The sequence below is a fragment of the Podarcis raffonei genome, chromosome 9, assembly GCF_027172205.1.
Source record: "Podarcis raffonei isolate rPodRaf1 chromosome 9, rPodRaf1.pri, whole genome shotgun sequence".
Lineage (NCBI taxonomy): Eukaryota > Metazoa > Chordata > Lepidosauria > Squamata > Lacertidae > Podarcis > Podarcis raffonei.
This window is the reverse complement of record NC_070610.1, coordinates 57,296,063-57,316,903: the sequence shown is the minus strand read 5'-3', so window position 1 is coordinate 57,316,903 and position 20,841 is coordinate 57,296,063. Positions and strand designations below refer to the sequence as shown.

Here is a 20,841-nt window from a genome sequence, read left to right as displayed (position 1 = left end):
CAATGATGGGGATCTAGGAGACACAGCAATATATGCCAAGTGGCCTCCTCTGAACCTCCCTGGGGTAACATGCTGCCTTCAAGTATGGTGGAGGATGCTATCCCATTACCTGTGTTGACCTGCCAATCCAGTCAACTTCTGTACATGGTACATCATTTTGTCCTTTGCATCAAACAGCAAAACATTGTTTATTGTAATTGTTGCGTTTATGTCCCACCTTGCGTTTATGTCTCCAAGTTGCTCGAGGTGGCATACATGGTTCTCCTGTTCCTCAATTAACCCCCACATCAACCCTGTGAAGTAGGTTGGGCTGAAATAGTTACTGACCCAATGTCACCCAGTGAGATTCATGGCCAAGTGGAGATCTGAACCCTAGTCTCCCAAGTCCTGGTTTGACACTCTAACCGCTAACACCGCACTGGCTCTCATGAGCCAACGCTAATGGGGATACTATTTACTAATCCAACAGAGGCAGGGACTCTGGAATAGTTATTGGGAAATGGCCATCAAGCCATTATTAACAATCTGGGCTTTTCACAATGTTTTTGTTTGTTTGCCGAGCATGGAATAATTGGGCAATGTTTTACAACACATCTTGCAGTCTTCGTTTACTAAGAAACGGAACTATTTAATCTCCACATCATTTTTCCAATTGGAAAATGCTTGCTTTGGCCCTGGCAAAAGGGTGCTGTGGGATAGAGTCCAGCTGGCTCCCTAACTGTTCTATCAATCCACAATGCCAACAGAAGTAAACACTTGGTTTCTCACAAAAGAAAACAGATGAGTGGCAACGACCCCATGAGTAGATGCTGCCTCCTGGTTAAGCCCAGTGCTGTGCTTTGAATTTAGACATGAGCTAGCGACAAACCATCTGCCTCACTATTCTGTTAGGACTCACTCCTTAACCTAATTCACGTGTCTGTGGTGAAGAGCTGCATTTCAACACTGACAGCACTCTATGTGGTAGAAGCAGCTGATTGTGACATGAAGAAGCAAGCCTGCCTAGGAGATGTATTGCAAGATGGAGAGGGAACCTGTGGCCTTCCAGACATTGACTCCAGACATTTGACTCCAACTCCAATCATCCCAGCCCATTGGGACTGGTAGGGTGGAAGGCTGGGAGCCTCACTGTAGGTGGAACCAGAGTGAATGACAAGAGGAGCCAACTCATTCTACTTTCCCATCACCTCCTTGCTGAGTTCTATAAGGGCAAAAGTGAGACTATGGAGGAGAAAGCCAACAGCCAGGCCCAACCCCTGGGTTGGTCATAAGTAAGGAGGGGGTCGTTGATGGCAAACATATGTGCCATATTTGCTGTAGTGGACCGGCCAGGGATAATGGCCAAGGGGGATGGGAGTTGTAGTCCAGCATCATCAGGGAGTGCAATGTTCCTCACCCTATAATACAACCTCTGGATCTTCACTCCTGCATATTCATATACAGAGGCAGCCCCATTAACATTCGATTGGGAGCCGCCCAGAGTGGCTGGGGAAACTCAGCCAGATGGGTGGGGTATAAATAATAAATCAATTATTATTAGATTTTTGGAAGTGGAAAATTCAAATGGTGCCCTCACTACCACCCATTATATATTGATAATTCAAAGCACATGTGGAGCCTTCAGAGAATGCTGCCTTCTACTAGGTCGGACTCTTTGCCCATTTAGCTTTGTGTGGTCTATAAGTGACTCTCCAGGATGCGATTTCACCCCCCCCCCCAGGTTCCTAAACTCCTGGTTTATGGGCCAGGATTCTGGCTCACATTAGAATTCTATCTGGCCAGTGGTCAAGTCCAGCCCTGCCCTACTCAGCAAGATAGTTTCCATAAACTATTGTGTTGTGCTAAATTTTCATGATGGTCATGGTGAAAGTTGCCATCAATGGGGCATTTATGTGATGGACCCTAACCTTCTAATCTCCTGTTCTCTTGCTTCCCTGACCCCTCCCCCTGACCCCAGTTTCCAGGCAGAGTTTCTCCAATATACATATTGCTTGTTCATTTTTTTAATAAAAAAATGTAATAAAATGTAAAATGTAATAAAAAAGGGGCTTTTTCAGTGGATGACACCAGCTAATCAAGGATCGTGGAATGCTTATGATGTCATAATAGCATCACATAGCCAATGAGATATGGCTACTAAATGACATGAGGAACATATGGAAATAGAGGATTAATTAATTTTGATTTAATCTATCCCATCTAGAAGGCCCCAGGCAGGTAACAATAGATTATAAGTAAAAATTAAAAGTAATTAAAATTTAATTATATGTTAAAACCTGCTTCTTAAAAGGAATGGCTCCCATGTCTTAGGGATGAGGTCCTCAATCAGCACATTGGCTAAAAAACAAAACCACCATCTGGAATATTCTTTTACCTTTGATCTATGACACATGCTTGAGAAAAATATCTCATAGGAAGGGCGTCACATATGAAGAGGCGTAATTAGATTCTATGGTGTAATCTTGTGATCAGTAATTTCATTTTTTTTAATGTTTAAATAGTTGTTTTTAACCAATAATATTGTTTTTGTTGTTGTTGTTGTTAAACCACCTGGAGTCTTTTCACAATCAAGCAGTGTGTAAATTTTATGAAATAAAATATAGCATGAATTAGTGGGTGCAAATTTGTCTTTTGGGCCTGTGCGTAAGAAAGAAATGTTCTGAGATACAGCATCGCTATTTCAAAAGTGTTGAGCAGGAGCATTTCAATAGTTAGCAGTTGCCCGATGCCTTTGGGTTCCCACAGAATGAATCGGCAACCACTGCTGGATTACCTTTTATGAAGCAAACAAGCTTCATGCATAGAAAGGGAAATATATATGGCACTCTTGTTGCAATAAAGCACTGGCAATCTATAGCTGCCTTCTTAGAATAAAGTCTCTAATCGCCATATAATTAAACTCCCTTCAGCCCCCCCACTTTTCCAATTTGGGCAAGAGATCAGAGCGAATGGAACGAAGTGTGTCACATCTGAGCAGCAGGTCTGGTTGGGGCTTGATGATGGGGGGGTGAAATTCTATTACGATTCTTGCTCATTCAGCACAAACCCTTATGGTGAGTCGGGGGGGAGGTTTGTTAGTTCTTCAAGTTATATAATTTATTGAGAATTTTATAGCTTCAAGAAATGCAGTATACCAAATCAAAAGCAGTACCAGAAAAGAAAAAAAGAAAGGCCACACCACACACACACACACACAGAGCGCCAGATATTTTGTTGAGACATTTGGGCAATCTTCCAGTCACCTAAAGGAAAGAAGGGTGAAAACAAAGCTTGTGTCCACTGGTTATATCCACCTCACGCTTAAAGCAAATTTAAAGCACGTGGTTCCCTCCAAAGTACCCCGGAAACTGTAGTTTCTTAAGGATGCTGGGGTTATAGATCTGTGAGGAGTAAACTAAAGTTCTCAGGAATCTTTGGGAGAAGTCATCCACCTCAAATGCATGGGGTGGATTTGACCGCATTGTGTACAAATTTGTATAAAAATAAATAAATGCAGATTTTGGGAGAAATATGCCTGAAAATGCAGAGTAATTTTCACACAGAATTTGCAGTGGGGCAAATGAATTTAAGACCAGGAAAGTGAGAAACAGAGAGAAACAAAATGGGACATCCAGCAGGGCAGGAAAAGATTAGCATCATTGTCCCAATCATGGAAAATCCCCTCACTGCTCCTACTATATCCAAGTTTTGCGTTTCTTTAAAATCACATTTAGTATTGCAGGGAGCTTAGCCTTAATATGTGGAGTGAAAATGGTAGGACAATGTATGCCTTTTAATGCATCTGTTGGTTTGCAGTCACTTTTTTTCCCATCTTAAATGTGGCCTCCAATGTATTTTAAATCTGGGTATAATTGTTCCATCAGTATGTGTCCCAGTGCAGTGCGTTATAGCTATTCATTTGGGCCAGAGAGAGAGAGAGAGAGAGAGAGAGAGAGAGAGTGCAGGGAGGTGAGAGAAACAGGAATTGCTGGTGCATGGTGTGTGTTTTTGACAGCCTGCTGGAATAATGCCTTAGCTCTGCACCAAAGATGCAGAGGGGAAATAAATGAGGGGCTACCATAAACAATTAATTCCCTTAATTTCCAGCTTTGTAACAACAACAACAATAATAATAATAGAGCTACCTTTTGACTGATTTTAACATTAGGAATTTTGCTTGGAATTTTCATACTTAGGAAGTCTGCTTCTCTTGCTTGTGGCCACTGCTCTTTTAAAGGCATCTATTTCCAGCTTTGATGCAGGGAGTCAAAAAGGTGACCTTTTCACCTGCTGAGACTGAGAAGCAGCAGGGGGTAGCTGAATCCTGTCTGCCTCCTTTTCAACGACTACATGGTGTCTCACCACGGTTTTGTTGTGGCTGCAGTCCTGCAAGACAACCATGCATAAAGCTCTGTATTGCATAGCTCTACTAATGGGAACAAAAAAAAACCAGTGCATCCTTCTTGAGACCCAGCTCAGACAGTGATGCATTCAAGGAAGCTTGCTGCAATGTCTTTATCTTTCTTGCTCAATCCATGTGCAAAAGCAAGTCCATTTAAAAACTTGAAACCCTTAACCAACATTTTCAAGTAGCCCCTTCATCCTCTTCACACAAGCTGAGGTACAAGAAAGCATCTGCTACTTCCACCTCCCACTCCTTTCCATTCAATCGTTGCTGGGCTTAGCGTACTTTAACATGTCTCATTGCAAAATTACAGGAATTTGCCTGTTAAAAAATTCACAAAATGCAAAACAATGACTGGTGTTAAAATTCTCTGCCAAAAACATTTATTTTATTTACAGGGCGGGGTTTTTTAGGGTGGTGGTGTATGCATTGTGTGTGCAAAAAAGAAAGAGAGGTTTTGCTATTTTTAAGTTATATTGTGCGTTTTTAAAAGGAGGAAATCAGTTTTCCCCTTTCACATGCTTTGTCTGCCTCAGCCCCCACTCCTCACATAATTGAAAAATGATGTTGATTGAAAGGTTTTAGTTGTTATTTTTTTATATATACTGGATACTGTGAGAATCTTGACTCAAAGCTGAACAGCTTTAGAAAAACAAAGTTCTGGCATCCGTGGCAGGAAAAAGCAAAGAACCTCATGCTAAGGGGTTCAAAATACAAGCAAAGCTGTCACTGAAGTCCATCGCTGTTCATTCAGCAAATTTATTTATTTATTTAGTTTCACTCAATATTGCTTCAAGTAGCCTTTAAGGAGCCATTGATCATGGCACCCATGAGCATGTCATGCTATTGACTGGCTACAAAAGAGGTGAGTTTCTCCTTACCAAAGAGCTTAGAATCAGAGTTGAAAGGAAATAGCACAACAAACCAATTTCCACGCCCTCCCCTTTGCAGGTTGTGAAAGGTGGAAGAATCCATTTCAGATAATTGTGAGGTAGGCAAGGTAATACATAACTCACGAAAAATCCTCCCCCCTCCTGCTGGAAATGGTTTACTCAGGATGTCCTGGAATGCTTATTGTTAATGTGTATTACATTAATAGCCCATATTTTGCCTAAGGAGCTCAAAGTGGAGTACATTTTATGCTCATGGCAGATCTCTTGAGGTAGCTTAGGCTGAGAGACAGTGACTGGCTCAAGGACACCCAGCAAACTTCATGGAAACATTGTGGGCCTCCACAATTCTAGTCCAAATCTCTAACAGCTACATGATGCTGTGAGGGATTGTCAGAAAACCAAAATGGTGGTCAGCTGCCACAAGGAGCAAAGATGAGCACCTTCTATGCATGGAATTCACCTCCTGGGTACCCCCAAGAAGGAAGGTCATTTCACCCACACTTTCATGTGCATCTTCCCTAAATGTGGTCAGGAGAACTTGGCACATAAAATAAGGCCAGGACAACTTACAACCTGAGAGGCAACATGTGAGAGGTAATTAAGGGAGGGGAGGGGGAAAGAATACTGTATGCATTTCGCTTCCTTTCATTTATGAAGGTGATGAGAACTAAAAGGGTTAACAGAAGAGATGGGGTTTGAAGAGGGACTTAGAGAGAGAGGCAGCTTCACATAGGTGTGTTGGGATGGAATAAGGGCAAGCAAGAGGCAAATGGTGGCATTGCTTAAAAGAGCAAGTACCACCATATGGCAGAGAATAGTAGGGCTGGAGGAGCAAAGGTTATGGAGCAGGGAGCCATTGGGATATGAGAGTGGAAAGAGCCATGGAAGGAGGAGGCCATGAAGTAGTTTGAGTAGACCCACTGGAATAAATGGGACTTGTTATACTTAACTTCAGGTCTATTCATTTCAGTGAGTCTGCTCAAAGCATTGCTAAATCTGGCCCAAAGAGTTTGTGCTGGATTTGGGACAAGGTCTGCCCTGGCATTAGGCAGAGTGAGGAGGTACCTTCAAACAGCAGGTGCTGGAGAGTGGGTAAGTTGCTGGAGGACAAAGATAGGTTGAGGCCATGCAGCTCCTATGCATCTTCTAAGTGAGACTGCTACCCTCAGGAGGCCAATTGCCAATGATGAAATAAGATCCAGCTATCAGTCTGGTTAGCTTCAACCATTTCAATTTTGCTCATTGTTTTTAAAATGCGGATTTTTTTCCTGTTCTTAATTTTTATGATACTGTTATTAATTGTAGGTTTTATTAATAGTTTAATTAATAAAAACAATGCGCCAGTTTCTAGAGAAACAGATTACCGCTCTCACATTTGTAGCTCTAAAATTGCATTTTATGTATGTGAACCACTTTATTTTATATTAAGCACTACATGTTTCATTTGTAAATAAAGATGATTTAAATCAGGCATTCTGTGCTCATAGCCTTCTCCAACAGAAGTTAATTTATTACTGGATTATTTTGTACAGGGATCTATAACACTTGGTGCAAAAAGTAGGGATGTCATATCCAGTACAGTGGTACCTTGGGTTACATACACTTCAGGTTACATATTGTAATGGTTCTAGGGGTTGCTCGTGCGTAAACCGGTGCAACACCTGGCTGGGTTGCCTGAGTGAACCTTTTCTGTCCGGACAGCCACCCATCCGTGGCTGTCTCAATCGCTGGCAGAATCCGCCAGTGGGCGTTTCTTGAACTTCTTCCAGCAAAGAAGCTCTTTGACGCCTAGTCTCCTCCTACTCTCCCTGCGCAGAAGCCTCCTGCGCAAGGAGGGTGTAGGCCGCGGAGGACCCTTACTCTCCCCGCTGGTCCCTGGCAAGGAGTCATGGGACCGCCTCGCCGATTCCCCCATCTGCCCCCCTTCTCCACTGGTGCTACGCTGATTCTCTTCCCCAGAAGATGGGCTGCCTCTCCCCATCCTGGGACGCTCTCTGGGACCCCTCCAGAGCCCGCTCTCTCCCTCCGGCCCTGATGGCAGTTCCCTGACACATATGCTTCAGGTTACAGACTCCAATAACCCAGAAATAGTACCTCGGGTTAAGAACTTTGCTTCAGGATGAGAACAGAAATCGTGCTCCGGTGTTGTGGCAGCAGCAGGAGGCCCTATTAGCTAAAGTGGTGCTTCAGGTTAAGAACAGTTTCATGTTAAGAACGGAGCTCCAGAACGAATTAAGTACTTAACCCAAGGCACCACTGTATGTAGGTAAAACTACATGCATTTCAGAAGCTAGAAAATCTGTGATTTTGACCAAAGAAATGGAGCAACCGGTTGCTAGACATTTAAGTTCTGACAACAGCCTGTCAGATTTACCAAAAATTGTTATAGAGATACCAGCAGACCTAACCACGTTAGCAAAGAGAGAGAATTTCTGGATTCTGGATCACATTAACATTGCAAGGTCTCAGCCTGGAGGGTAGTACCAGCATCACTTAGCTCCAGCAAATGAAGCCCTTCTGAGCATGCCATCCTCAAAGCTCTGTAACTTACACATTGGAAACTTCATAATTTCATTTGATTATGACAGATTTTGCCACATCATTAAAAAAAAACAACTGTGCAGAGATTATAGACATATACACTCCTAATAGCTGGGAAATTTGCCAGAGTAAGATCAGTAAAAGGATGGAACCCCAGGTAAAAACAGGATAACAAAGCCTAATCCTAGCAAAAGAAAATAACTAGTTTTCTTAAAGTGATGTTTTCTTATAAATCACTTCTAAAATCAGATTTCAAAATAAGGGAGACCAATCTCACAAGCACAGCTACAGTAGTTTTAATGTTATAGTTCTGTCTCCTTGTCACATATATTTCACTTCTCCCTTGTGTAACTTCCACACTGGACCTCGGGGTTGAAGGAGGGTGGGATGTTGGGATCATCAATATTTCACTGGAGAGCCATTCAAACATATGCCTTGATTAAATTGCCAAAGGCATCTCTCAGCATCTCAGGTCCTGGAAACCTCCCTCTGGATTCCTTAGCTCCAAACAAGCACATCAGATCCTTCCTAATGAATCTAAATTAAATGTGAAGCAGCAATTACTCTTGATTATGCCTCAGCAGCAATAATCAAGGGAACTGGAGGGAGGACCAAAGCCCAAATAACCATCTGGGAAAGACACCATTCTAGACTAAGCATTCTCAGTCCACCAGACAGTGGGAAAATGGAAAAACACAAGGGTAGGGTTACAAATGACGTAGCTGTTCTTTAATGGCTATATAAAATGGAGGGTGAAATTCTCCATAATGAAGAGATTCAGTGCACGGCTCAAGTACTTGTTTAACTCCCGTTGGGATTTATTTACGTGTGTAGGGTAAAGCATACTGCATAGTTAAGTTCGCCACAATGGTCTTGTGCACAAGGAGTTTGGAGAAAGGTTCCTTTGATTCCATCCAAGCCTCATTGAATTTTATGGGGGCGGGCGAACTCAAGTGATTTATACTTGGGGCCATTTCTTGTCTTTTAGGAGTTGCAGATGTGGCTTTAAAGCCTGGTGATGGTTTTCAGGGGAACAGCCTTATCCTCCTCTTTCCACTTGAAGAGTTCAAGCAGTATAAACATGGAGTTTCCAGGAAAATCGATGGTGACATTATAGGAACAAACTTGGCTTCCCTACCAGCCACCCTCACCACTGTTGTAACAAAAAGGAGATGGGAAAGATCAGCTTTTTTTTTAATGGTATGCTGTAGGAACTTTCAGGAGGAGCCTCTAATCTCCTGGTCAGCAACCAGTTTCCCCAAAAGGCCTCTTTTAAAAGGAATAGTCATGGTAGGCCGTAAGCCCCAGACGAAAAGCTTACGGCCTACTACCACCAATGTCATTCTTTCATATATCTCTTTTGTCTCTAAATTGGTAACAAAGCAGTAATATGATGTTGTGAAAGATCCCAATTTTGCCCTTCATTTACCAGTCTCTACCCAAATAAGACAACTTGATCACTAGCAGCTGGTATTCAGAGGAACAGCACCTCCAACAGTGGAGGTAGAATATAGCTTTATCCTCTATGAATTTGTCTAATCTTTTTAAGTTAGCCCAGTTCCTCACATCTTCTGAGAACAAATTCTAGTCCAACTTTGCACTGCGTGAAGAAGTCCATTCTTTTGTTTGTTCCAAGACTTCCAATGTTCAGCTTAACTGGATAGCCCTAAGTTCGAGGGAAATTTTAAAAAGCTTCCTTTCTCCATTTTCTCAACACCGTACATAATCTTACACATTTCTGACATGTCCTCCCTAACCCCCATTTTTCTAAATTCCTTTTATGTGTGCATAAACGCTCGTACAGAAATACTTGTTCTAATGTTTACTCTTTTGCAAATGCATATTGATCCTCTTAGGCTTGTAAGGGAATAGCTATACTTAAAAGTAAGCATGTATAGCATGTGATCAGTGGGACTAACTCTCTAAGCATGCTTAAGACTGCATCCTCTTAAACAGCTGTGCCGTTATCCATTGCCCTGCATTGATTCTTTTAGTCTTCACTCAGGGATAGGTCTCAGGGCTGCTTGCGCAGTTGCATTGATGGCACCATCAAGCACACACTTTCATGTGTGAATGCTACAGAAATCCAGCAGTGGAGAAAGAACTTCACATCACTTCACTGCAGGAAGTAGCCAGCATTATATTACATTTCCATATCTTGCTGAAATACAAGTCCCATAATATCTCTGGTCAATGACTATGTTGGCTCTGGCTTGTGAGAGCTGGAGTCCAACAACACTGGGTTCTTAACACCCAGAATGGTCTGTAGGGAAAGAGGTGGTCTTTAGCATCAGTGGCCAAAGCCACAAAAAGTCCATGCATATAATGTGTGCAAGGAGAGAACGCAGCGACTAGGGAGGCCCAGCTGTCCCAAATCCTAAGGGCTGTGCACTGAGCATGGATGGCTGAAGACGAGCACTTACACAAAAGCAGCTGGTCAGCCACAATAAATGCATCAACATCGGCAGGTGGGAGCTGGCACAGCTTGCAGCACGGTCCCTACATCCTGCTCATCGCATGAAGGGGACCTTGGTCATGCTTAACTCCTATTAAAATCAACATGACTAGTTGATCCCATTCATTTCAATACAACTTTAATGTGCCTTTCTTGGACTATCGGCCATATAATTTAATTTATTGCTAAGGGGATTAATAGCCTGCCTTCGTGCTGTGCTCCCATGGTGCCATGCAAAGAATTCAATAATTATTTGCCAAGATGCAGGTGGACAGTATTCAGTTCCAATTCCATGTCTTGCCCCTTTCTCTTCATCTTCTATTTTTTCCACTTTTATAATTTCCCTTCTTTCCTTAATCAAAAAGAATGGGATAGTGATGGTGGAACTTCTCAGACCTATCCTTCTAGAAACACAAGCAACACAAAAATTAGGCAGCATTAAGTCAACGATCATTCTATAAATGAGGAGAGAAAATAAATGGGCAATTCAATAATGTTTAGAACAGCCTAGGAAATGTTTTTTGGCCCCTTTGACTGAGGACTTTGAAGGTCACTTCACACCATATGGCCCTTGGAGGTGTACACTAAACATGGCTCACATTTACACTGCTAAACCGGCTTCCAAGATCACACCAGAAGGGTCTGATGCCACTTTGCCAAACACGATGCTCATTTTAGAATAAAGCTTCTATTTAAAAAATTGCTTACCAAGGTCTTTGTGGCCCATTTCTTTTAAGAATCAGTCAACAGGGCTGACTTCAGTGCTTCACTTGCAAATCTCCTTAGACAATCAAAGACCAACAAAACTGAAACCCACAAATACATCCATTGTGGTTTCTCCTTACTGATTTTTATTAGTAGTATTATTTGCAATGTAGACCTTTGGGTTGGCTCCAGGGTTTTTCTTTAATAGCTTTATGCAACAGTCCCACGTCTGGTAGTACTTATTGAGCAATCCAGGGTTTAAGATCTCTTACCGAGCATCCCAGATCCACGCCAGCACCCTTCATCTTCATTAAGAGAGAGACTTCTCCGTCCAAGTTCAGGACCTCAGATTCTGAACGTGAATTTATATAGCTTTAAAAATAAACAACTTGGAGCCTCCATCTTGCAAAGTGGCATATACCTAGCCTTTAGCTTTTTTGTTGACCCCAGGGGAATAATTGACGTCACTTAAAGTAGGTTAGAGAAGAAAGCATCATCTGGAATAGATATCTCATTGATGAACTGTAATGGTTTTATAGCACTTATTCAACTCCTCACCAAGATTTAGCAAACTCCATCCACCTCATTAACTTCAGTTTCAGGGGAAAGGAGAAGAGTGTCCCCCACTCTCCTGCTTCATTGATTTTAGGGTTCTTCAAAACTATCAAGAGTTTTATTTTATTACTCTCCCTCTTAACCCCCCTCCCACCCCTGAGCCAGTCATGCTCCATGTGTCAGGATGATTTCTGATAGGGGCAAATAAAAGTTCCAAGGTTACAGCAGGATTAGGACAAACATATGGTCCTCCTGCGTAAGATTAAGAAGGGAAGATTTCAGCACACTGGCAAGGACCATAGCTAGACAGGAAAAGTATCACTTCCGTGAATTTTGTATCTAAATTCAAAGTTAATGACCCAAAGACATTGCTTGAAAAGATTTTCAATATGATCCAAGAAGAGAGGGTCTTTGGATAGATTGTCATATACTGAGCAGCACCGGGAAAGGTTCAAAAGGAAGTCTGCTTTAGAGAAACCAGGTGGAAAACTTCATTGGTTTTCAAGAGACAATTTGGACCAGTAAATCTAGCAGGAGTTAACAGAAGCCAACAAGCCATTCTAGTGTCTTCCACAATGCCTGGAGTTGAAGATGGGATTCACTTGCCCTATCACTGTATCTAGAACTCACACATCTCCCTATGGGACAGATATGCAAGTACAGTGGTACCTCGGGTTAAGAGGTCCGTTCTTAACCTGAAAATGTTCTTAAACTGAAGCACCACTTTAGCTAATAGGGCCTCCTGCTGCCGCCGCGCCGCCGGAGCATGATTTCTGTTCTCATCCTGAAGCAAAGTTCTTAACCTGAAGCACTATTTCTGGGTTAGCAGAGTCTGTAACCTGAAGCGTATGTAACCTGAGGCGTATGTAACCTGAGGTACCACTGTACATTCTTTGGACATTACAGAAGCAATGCAGTAACATAAAATGACTTGTTCCTCCTCATCCCTTTCAAAGATGTAGCATCCAAGCATCTGCTAAGCTAAGGAAATGGCAAATCCTCAATTGCTGAAATAAAATGCCCAATTTTACTGTTTTACTGTCATGCATCAGCATTCTATACCATCACCTTTGTGAGCATTATGTAAAGTTCATATGAATAGAAGGAGCTCATTTACTCAAGAGTGAAGCAGTTGGAACACCTAGGTCAGCATTTTCTAATGTAATATCCCATGGTCTCAAGCAGGAGTCACTCTCAGAAATCTCCACCTAGGGTCTTTCTAACTCCTTTCTGACTATGCTGGCTGGGGCTGGTGGGAGTTGTAGCCCAACAACATCTGGAAGATCACAGGTTTCCCAGACCTAGTCTTGGAAGCCTACCACATTTTTTTTCCACAGCCATTTTAAACTCTGCCTTTTTTCTGTTGACATTACCCATCAGGATACATAAATAATTTGAATTACATTCCTCCCACCTTCTTCCTCCTCAATCTTCTCTTTGCATTGCCATATTTCTGCCCACAGTTTAGGGTCTCTGTTCGTGTTACTTAATATTGAAAGAACAAATGCATGGAAAAGCACCCTGTGGCTCTTCTCATTTCCTTGGTGTTTATAAAAGCTTAGTTTAGCTTTTTACGCACCTACAACTGCAACATACTTTGCTGTGGAATTAGAATGATCAGGACTTGAGATGAGCATAGGAAGCTGCCATATATACAGAGTAAGACCATTGGTCAACCTCACTCAGTGCTGTCCACGCTGATGGTAGCGAGTCTTAATTGCAATGGGTCTACTGGGAGCAGAACATCTTTAGATACAACTCATTGTGTCTAAGTAATGAGGAGACAGGACCTAGCAAACACTGACTTTCCTGACTATCTTTCCCATATAAAGGGTATGTTACCATCACGTTTTGAAAGGAGAAACGAGTGAGGTTCAAGGAAGCACCTTTGAAGTAGCTCCCCTGCTCCTACTCCCTAAAAGTGTATCTTAAGTGATAGTCATCCAATGGAAGTGGCAACCAGCTCCTCAACAACTAAAAAAATATTAATGTCATGTTAGAAGACAAGGGCGAGGTTGGAGAGAAAATTGCAAAACTTTTTTTTAAAAAAAGCAGGCAACTGTGTTAAACCTACCACAAGTATGTGAGGCAAAAAAATCAGTAATGCTTGAGGATTTGCAACCACAAAATTCACAGATTTGGTACAGAAAGTTTAATTTGCAATACAGTGTAGTCTATTCTGGAGATTCCATACAAGAACTTCGAAGAGCACTGGCTGAAAAGTACAAGGTTAGTATCTTTTTAAAAATCTTTTTCGTTTTGATTCGATTTAGCACCTATATCTAGCTGGTATAATCAAACTGCCATATTAAGCCTGTAAACTATGAAAAGCAACATACCCACACAGAAAAAGACATGAGATACATTAAATAATGTGAAAGGAGGGAGGGGGAGAGTTTCAGCAGCACTGAGAACCGCAGGGCACAGAGGTATAATAATGTTTTAGAAAGACGAGGTTTAGAAAACTTACTGCAAGAATATCAACTGTAATAAAAATAGAAGACATTAGAACCAGCAGTTTGTTAGGTGCCAATAAGTAATGGAACCCATAAGAGAAGCAGAAAACGATGCTAAGTTAAGGAGAAAGGGCCTGGTGTTTTTTAGAGGAAATGCTTCCTGACAGACACGACAACAAAGCAGCACCAAAACGACGATTGTGTGGTCCTCCTTCTTGCTAATAAATCAAACGTCAAAGGCTGATCTGCAACAAATAAGTAGCCTAAGCCTTTTCCAAGGATTTGTAATACTCTTTCAGCACAGTCCATGCTTTGGGAGCCATGAAGCCTTCAGGAGGATTTTGTCCTTCCTGAGCCATTTTGCGCATGCGAGTTCCTGAAATGAATTCGAAGTCTTCGTGGCTGAAACAAAAAGCAAAAAACAAAACAAAAGAAAGGAGGGTGAATCAGCAGTTTTGACTAAACTTTGTACTTTAAAAATGCAACCGTGATCTGCAAGTGCCCACTGCTGAGCAGTCTAGACCCTAAGGGCCTTCCATATGTTGTCAGACTACAGATTCCATCAACAGGGCCAACTGTCAGGGATGATGTGAGTTTTAGTCCAACATCTGGAGCAGGCTTCCTCAAACTCAGCCCTCAGATGTTTTGAGACTACAATTCCCATCATCCCTGATCCACTGGTCCTGCCAGCTAGGGATCATGGGAGTTGTAGGCCAAAACATCTGGAGGGCCAAGTTTGAGGAAGCCTGATCTGGAGGCATGAGGTACAGATAGAACAAATAGGAAAAACCATATACACAAGGTGGACATGCAATAAAATGTCACTCTTTGGAATGTTCCTGTTCAGAGCTCCAGCCAGGCATGCCCTTCACCGTATATAGCCCATTCCATTTTCCCTTTCTCTTCCCCCTGCAACAGTCAGCTGGCATTCCATGGCCACCAAGCACTCTCAGTTCTCATTGGGCCATTTGGAGGGATTGTCCCACCCCTTTTTCTGTACTTCTGTAACTCTCTGGGTACCCTCGAGCGAGCTGGTGTCTTCCTCTTGGGTGTGGCTGGTGCTGTTTTAACGGCATAAGGATCCACACTTAAATAATAGTTCTGCTGCAAATGTATGTGTTTGTGTGCACATGTGCGTGTACACACACAGAGAGAAGATGCCAAGATGAACCATTTGTTCACCTTACGAAATCCATCACTACAGAATGTGATGTAAGAAATCTAAACTACTGGCTTCTTAGAAGGAGTAGAAAAATATAGAGAGTATATATATTTATCACAGTGACTCTGATAACTGAAAAAGGGACTGCTATTCTTAGAAGCAATATCCCTCCACATACCAGGTACCACAGAGCCTAGGACTTGCTGATCAGAAGGTTGGCAGTTCGAATCCCCGCAATGGGGTGAGCTCCCGTTGCTCGGTCCCTGCTCCTGCCAACCCAGAAGTTCGAAAGCACGTCAAAGTGCAAGTAGATCAATAGGTACTGCTCTGGAGGGAAAGTAAACGGCATTTCCATGCTTTGCTCTGGTTTGCCAGAAGCGGCTTAGTCATGCTGGCCACATGAACTGGAAGCTGTATGCCAGCTCCCTCGGCCAATAAAGCGAGATGAGCGCCACAACCCTAGAGTCAGCCACAACTGGACCTAATAGTCAGGGGTCCCTTTACCTTTACCTATACATGGGGGCGTGTTGAGACTGAAAAATAAAACAAGTGGGCATCAATGCCTGGATACCCGGCTGACTGCTATGGGAGACAGTATTATGCAACCCAGAATGGCAATTATTGGCCTTAAATAAAAGAGTGAAGCCATTTTCCTAAAATGGAAAATATTTTCATTCAGTCAGAAACATAACATTTATCAAATTGCCAAAAGGACCCATGGGGCAAAAACCAAAAATCCAGGTCACCACAAGATTTTTTTTTTAAAGTACCTAGATTGAATTTTATTAAAGCAAATTAAAAATAAGGATGCAAAGAGACAGGAACTTCTAAATCCTCTGGAGCAACAGCGATTAATCCAACAGTAAAATGCAATGGTTTTACTTACTCTGTTTATTCAGTTTGCAGCATCTATTTCTTACTCATCCTCTGCTAGCTTGTTTGAAATATAAGCCAAACGCTGACCTCAGTTGGATATGGCTCAGGGTGGTGGTGGGAGAGGGAGAATAGAAGCCAAATGTTTGCTGGGGATCATTTGTTTGCGCGGGTATTAAGCTACACTTAGCAAACAGGGACTACGTTTTTCTCACAGTGCATGCAACACAACAGCGGCATACATCTTTGATTTGATTCACTGGATACGAAGTTGCAACATCCAGTTATTTTGTATGCAATTGAAGGTGGGATTGTTGCAATTCTTTGATTGCCCCTGTCAAGCAGAACTGCATGAAGAGCAATCCTTGATGATGTCCATCAACTTTGACTGTGAGCAGGTTTGAGTTGGTACATTCCTATTTTGCCTTTTTGAAGCCCATTCATGTCTGGGTCCTGTTCAAGGGACTTGTTTTGACCTTGGTCCTTTTTCCCCCTTTCCTATCTTGGCAGCAGATTTGTAACTCGAGTCATTCTCTCTCTTTTGCTTGCAATACTCTGCTTTTGTTGAGATCTGGTACACTCAACTTGTTCATCCTTTAAGAACCTTAACAAATAGAGGCTTCCATTATACTCAAGTTGGTTAGATGAGTGTCCGATTTCTTTTTTTTAAATCTCTATGCTGTTTATTAAATTGCAATCTTTGGGGCAGGAACGGTTTTTTTAAAATTCCGTACGATGTTTTGCTTTTTATAAGAATATTTCAACACTGGCTGCCGATTAGCTACTGGGATAGGTTTGAGGTGCTGGCATTGGTGCGCAAAGTCCTATACAGCTTGTGACAAAAAGATCTAAAAGCAGGGTCGGACTTTGGTCTCTCAAATTTCAGCGGTGCCCTGTACAAGGCCAAATCCCGCCTCCCCCCCAAAAAAACCTCTTGCCTGCTCAAATAACTATGTCATAGTTGCTGTGACCTGCGGTGTCCCCTAGGCTCAGTGCCCAGTGTGGTGGAACTGGTCACGCTGCCCTCAATCCACCTCAGCAAAAAGATTGCCTCATCCCCTACATCCCCAACCAATCACTGCATTCTGAAGGAGGAGGAGTCCTGCAGATGCCATCCTATCATGAGGTCTGTCCTGCACAATGTTGGAATCCAGCCTTTAATGAGGCAGCACCTAACCTTTGGCACTCCCTCCCACTGCATAGCAGCCTCATGCCTTTTCTATTGTCTTTTTGGCACCTGAAGCTACAAACATGAGTCTGACCAAACTGCGGGAGGCAGTGGAAGACAGGAGTGCCTGGCATACTCTGGTCCATGGGGTCATGAAGAGTCGGACACGACTAAGCGACTAAACAACAACAAAAGTCTTCTAAGACCTTTATCCCAGTTGGTATCTGCCTTGGATTTGAATTGGGTTTTATGTATATGCCGTTGTTTTAAACTGTTTTGTATTTATAACTGGGTTTATTTTAAAAAACTGCTTTTACATATGTTATTATATTGTAAACTGCTTCAGGATGCGTAACAGGAAGCAATTCATAAACGGAAAAGATAAAGGTTAAAAAAAACTATTCTCATAGTCTCAATCATTAAAATGTGGAGGATCAGAAACAGCAACGTTTAGGTTTCTCTTTGGCTTCAAAACAACACGTGCCATATGAGAAGTCATAAGGAAGTAACGTAAGAGCACACCTGCAGGATTGCGCCAGACGCCACTCTAGCCTGGTGTCCTGTTTCCTACATTGGGCAATCAGATGCCCCACAAGCAGGGCACATAAGCAACAGCTTTGCTATTCCAATTATCATTCAACAAGTAGCATTCAGTGGCACACAACCTCCACAAAATGTGTTTCCGCTTAAGTTTCCATGCCTAATAGCCACTGATAGAGATTTCTAATCTGGCTAATCCCCATTTTTTAAAGCCATCTAAGCTTTCGTTGCCATCACGACGTCTTGTGGAATACAGAACTCTGTATATTATGTACTGCATTCGAAGAACTACTTTCTCTCTTCTGATCTGAATCCAATTAGTCTGGCTGGATAATAAGATGTTTATTAAAATAGGAAAGAGTGAAAGCTCCCCCCCCCCCAGTACTTGCAAGAGTTTTTAGTCCAGGGTTTTTTCTTCCTCACCTGGGCAAGTTTTCCACAATTCTGCTTGACAGTCATTCCTACCATCCTCTTGGGACTTGCTTGTACCTTTGCTACGCAGCAGTACACATTCTAGCTGAGCTATCAAATTCTGAATGCACAGCAAGTGTTTCTCTAACTAAGCTAAAGGACCCTCCTGCTAAACTGTAGCCATGAGTCAAGAAGCATGTGTGTGGCAACCACCTCTCATTCTCTTGGGCCAACAACAAATGCTCCAGAAGCAGATATAAACTTCCTAGAGCTACTGTATACAAAAACTCTGCAAGGGATAAAAGGACATCTGATATTGCAAAGACACAGAACCATTAACTTCTCCAAAGGGACCTCTCTTGGGTTTTTTGCAAGACACATTTCCATGCTGAACAATGCTTGTTCTGAGCAGCACCCTGTGACTAAACTGTACAGTAGTGTTCCAATAAAAGCTTATGAATCTGTGCACCACCAAAACAATATGGTTGACTTGCCAAGTCTTGTCTTGTAATATTTACCCATCCTCACATGGCCAAATACATGTACTCTTTAAAAAAAAAATTAAATAGGCCAGATGTTCTTTCATCATAAGCAGTCTGATAACTGGCCAAACCCTCTCTCTCTCTCTCTCTCTCTCTCTCTCTCTCTCTCTCTCTCTCTGTGTGTGTGTGTGTGTGTGTTACTGGCAAATTTTCATCACAATCAATGTTTTCAATACTTCAAAAGCCCTCCTACTGTATTCATTGCCTGGATCGTCCAGAAGTCTTGACAAAGTGCTACCTACACAATTGAGGAACATGCTGTCTATTGATAGTCCAAGACCGAGTCTAGGACTCTGGGAAGACTAAACCCATCTTAATTTCCCCCTTGTGAAACATTCCCTATGCACACTCCTTCCCAATTTTCCACTTTGCGCATTGGGCCTGCAAAAAATAAAATATGTGGCTGGTGCCTGCCAAGGTTTCAAAAACGTCTTTCCGATTCAAATACAAATGGCACTGGGTGAGGGGAAGGGGAAGAGAAGAACAGACAATATGTATCGTGCTCTAGGGCCTCTGCTTGTCTCTTCAGGCAATAAACTGCTCCAACGCTGCATTTTGTTTAATCAAAAATTCCTCAAGTGACAATACCCATATTTATGTAGAAGATTTGAGCATGACCTGTTGTCTGGCACAGGAAATGGAATAATAAAAGCCTACAAGTTTGTTCTGTTCCGACTTTTTGATTAAAAGAGGGGAAAGGAGGCCAATCAAAGCCTTATATTCCCCCAGAGTGCCAAGCTCTGTGTGTGTGTGTGTGTGTGTGTGTGTGTGTGTGTGTGTGTGTAGCTCTGTCGGCTGGCATGCTTCCCTTTTGAAGGGGGATTTAAAGCGCCGCTCCCTAGGCACCTTCTTCTGAGAATCTTTCACCCTACATCTGCGCTTCATGCTGCAGACACCATTCCAAATGGGAGTTCTGCTTTCACGTCTTGCCAGCCATCTTCTTCCCAATCCAGCTACAGTAAACACATCGGCACAGCCTAATTAATTAAGAACCACTTGGAAGCTTTTGCCCGGCCGCATGCTTTTTTCTTTTTCCCCACCACCGCCGTGCCTCGCGGATGGAAAAGGCCACAGCATGCAGCGAGCTGTTTTTATTCAGCAGGGGAAGTATACATTTTCCAGGCTGCCACCAACCAGCACACAGCCACCTGCGCCACAAAGCCGGCTGCTCTGGAAACTTCGCTGGGGTTTGATTCGGGGCAGAGCTTGGCTGCGAGCGAGTGCAGGCCTGAGTACAGACACCATTCCCAGCCGACACATCCAAGGTGCTAATCCGTGTGACAGACAATGCCTGTCCACACAAAGCAGCGAGACAAATAAGAGTGACGTTGCTACGGAACATATAAACAAGAATGCTAACTCCCAGCTGGGCTTCCTGACTGGGCCCTCCCAGAATCTGGTGTGTGTGTGTGTGTGTGTGTGTGTGTGTGTTCCAGAAGAAACACCACATTCACTGGCCCTGCTTTCCAATGGAGGATTAACCCTGTGTGTAATGGTTATATGGGGTTGCTCGTGCGTAAGTTGCCGCCACTCCTGGCTAGGTGGCCTGGTTAAATCTTTCCTGGCTGGACAGCCCTTCACTTCGTGGCTGTTCAGTCGCTGGCAGAATCTGACAGTGGGCGTTTCTTAAACCTTTTCCAACATAAAAGTTGTTTGACGCCCAGTCTCCTCCTACTCTCCCTGCGCGGAAGTCTTCTGCGCAGGGAGGGCGTGGGTAGCGGAGGACCTGTGCTCTCCCCGCTGGTGTCCAGTGAAGAGTCTCTGAGCCTGCTCTCTGCTTCCCCCATTGGCCCCCCTTCATCCCTGGTATTGCGCTGATTTTCTTCCCCAACAGGAGACCTGCCTCTCTCCCTACTTGGCCCCTCTCCAGCATCGTCGTGGAGCCTCGCCTCCTCCTCTCGTTCCGATGGCAGTTCCCTGACACTGTGTGACCAACCAGCCCAACAGATGACAGAATATTGGATTTGTGACACTGTGCACAGAGCCAGAACAGGATTGTCACTAGGGCTGCTTGCGCAACTCATGCAAAAAAATGCATGAAATTGTGTCAGAATTTCTTTCTGCCTCTCATACGAGAGGTGATGTTATGGAAACTACCGTTCCCCCCCCCTTAATCTCCTCCATGATGCAGCATATCTTAATTAAAAACCTCAGAA

At 43.0% G+C, this 20,841-nt stretch overlaps 1 protein-coding gene across 3 annotated transcripts in view; it reads right to left on the bottom strand.

The window, feature by feature from the left end:
• Positions 1 to 13,670: 13,670 nt before the first annotated feature.
• PAPSS1 (3'-phosphoadenosine 5'-phosphosulfate synthase 1) overlaps positions 13,671 to 20,841 on the bottom strand; it is a 52,050-nt gene continuing 44,879 nt past the window's right edge. For 2 of the 3 annotated variants that reach the window (XM_053403867.1, XM_053403869.1), the window contains one exon: positions 13,671 to 14,391. In XM_053403867.1, coding sequence (XP_053259842.1) covers positions 14,253 to 14,391 — 139 coding nt within the window. In that variant the 3' untranslated portion in view covers positions 13,671 to 14,252. The remainder of the gene's footprint in view (positions 14,392 to 20,841) is intronic. The other variant, XM_053403868.1, reaches the window with a different exon arrangement.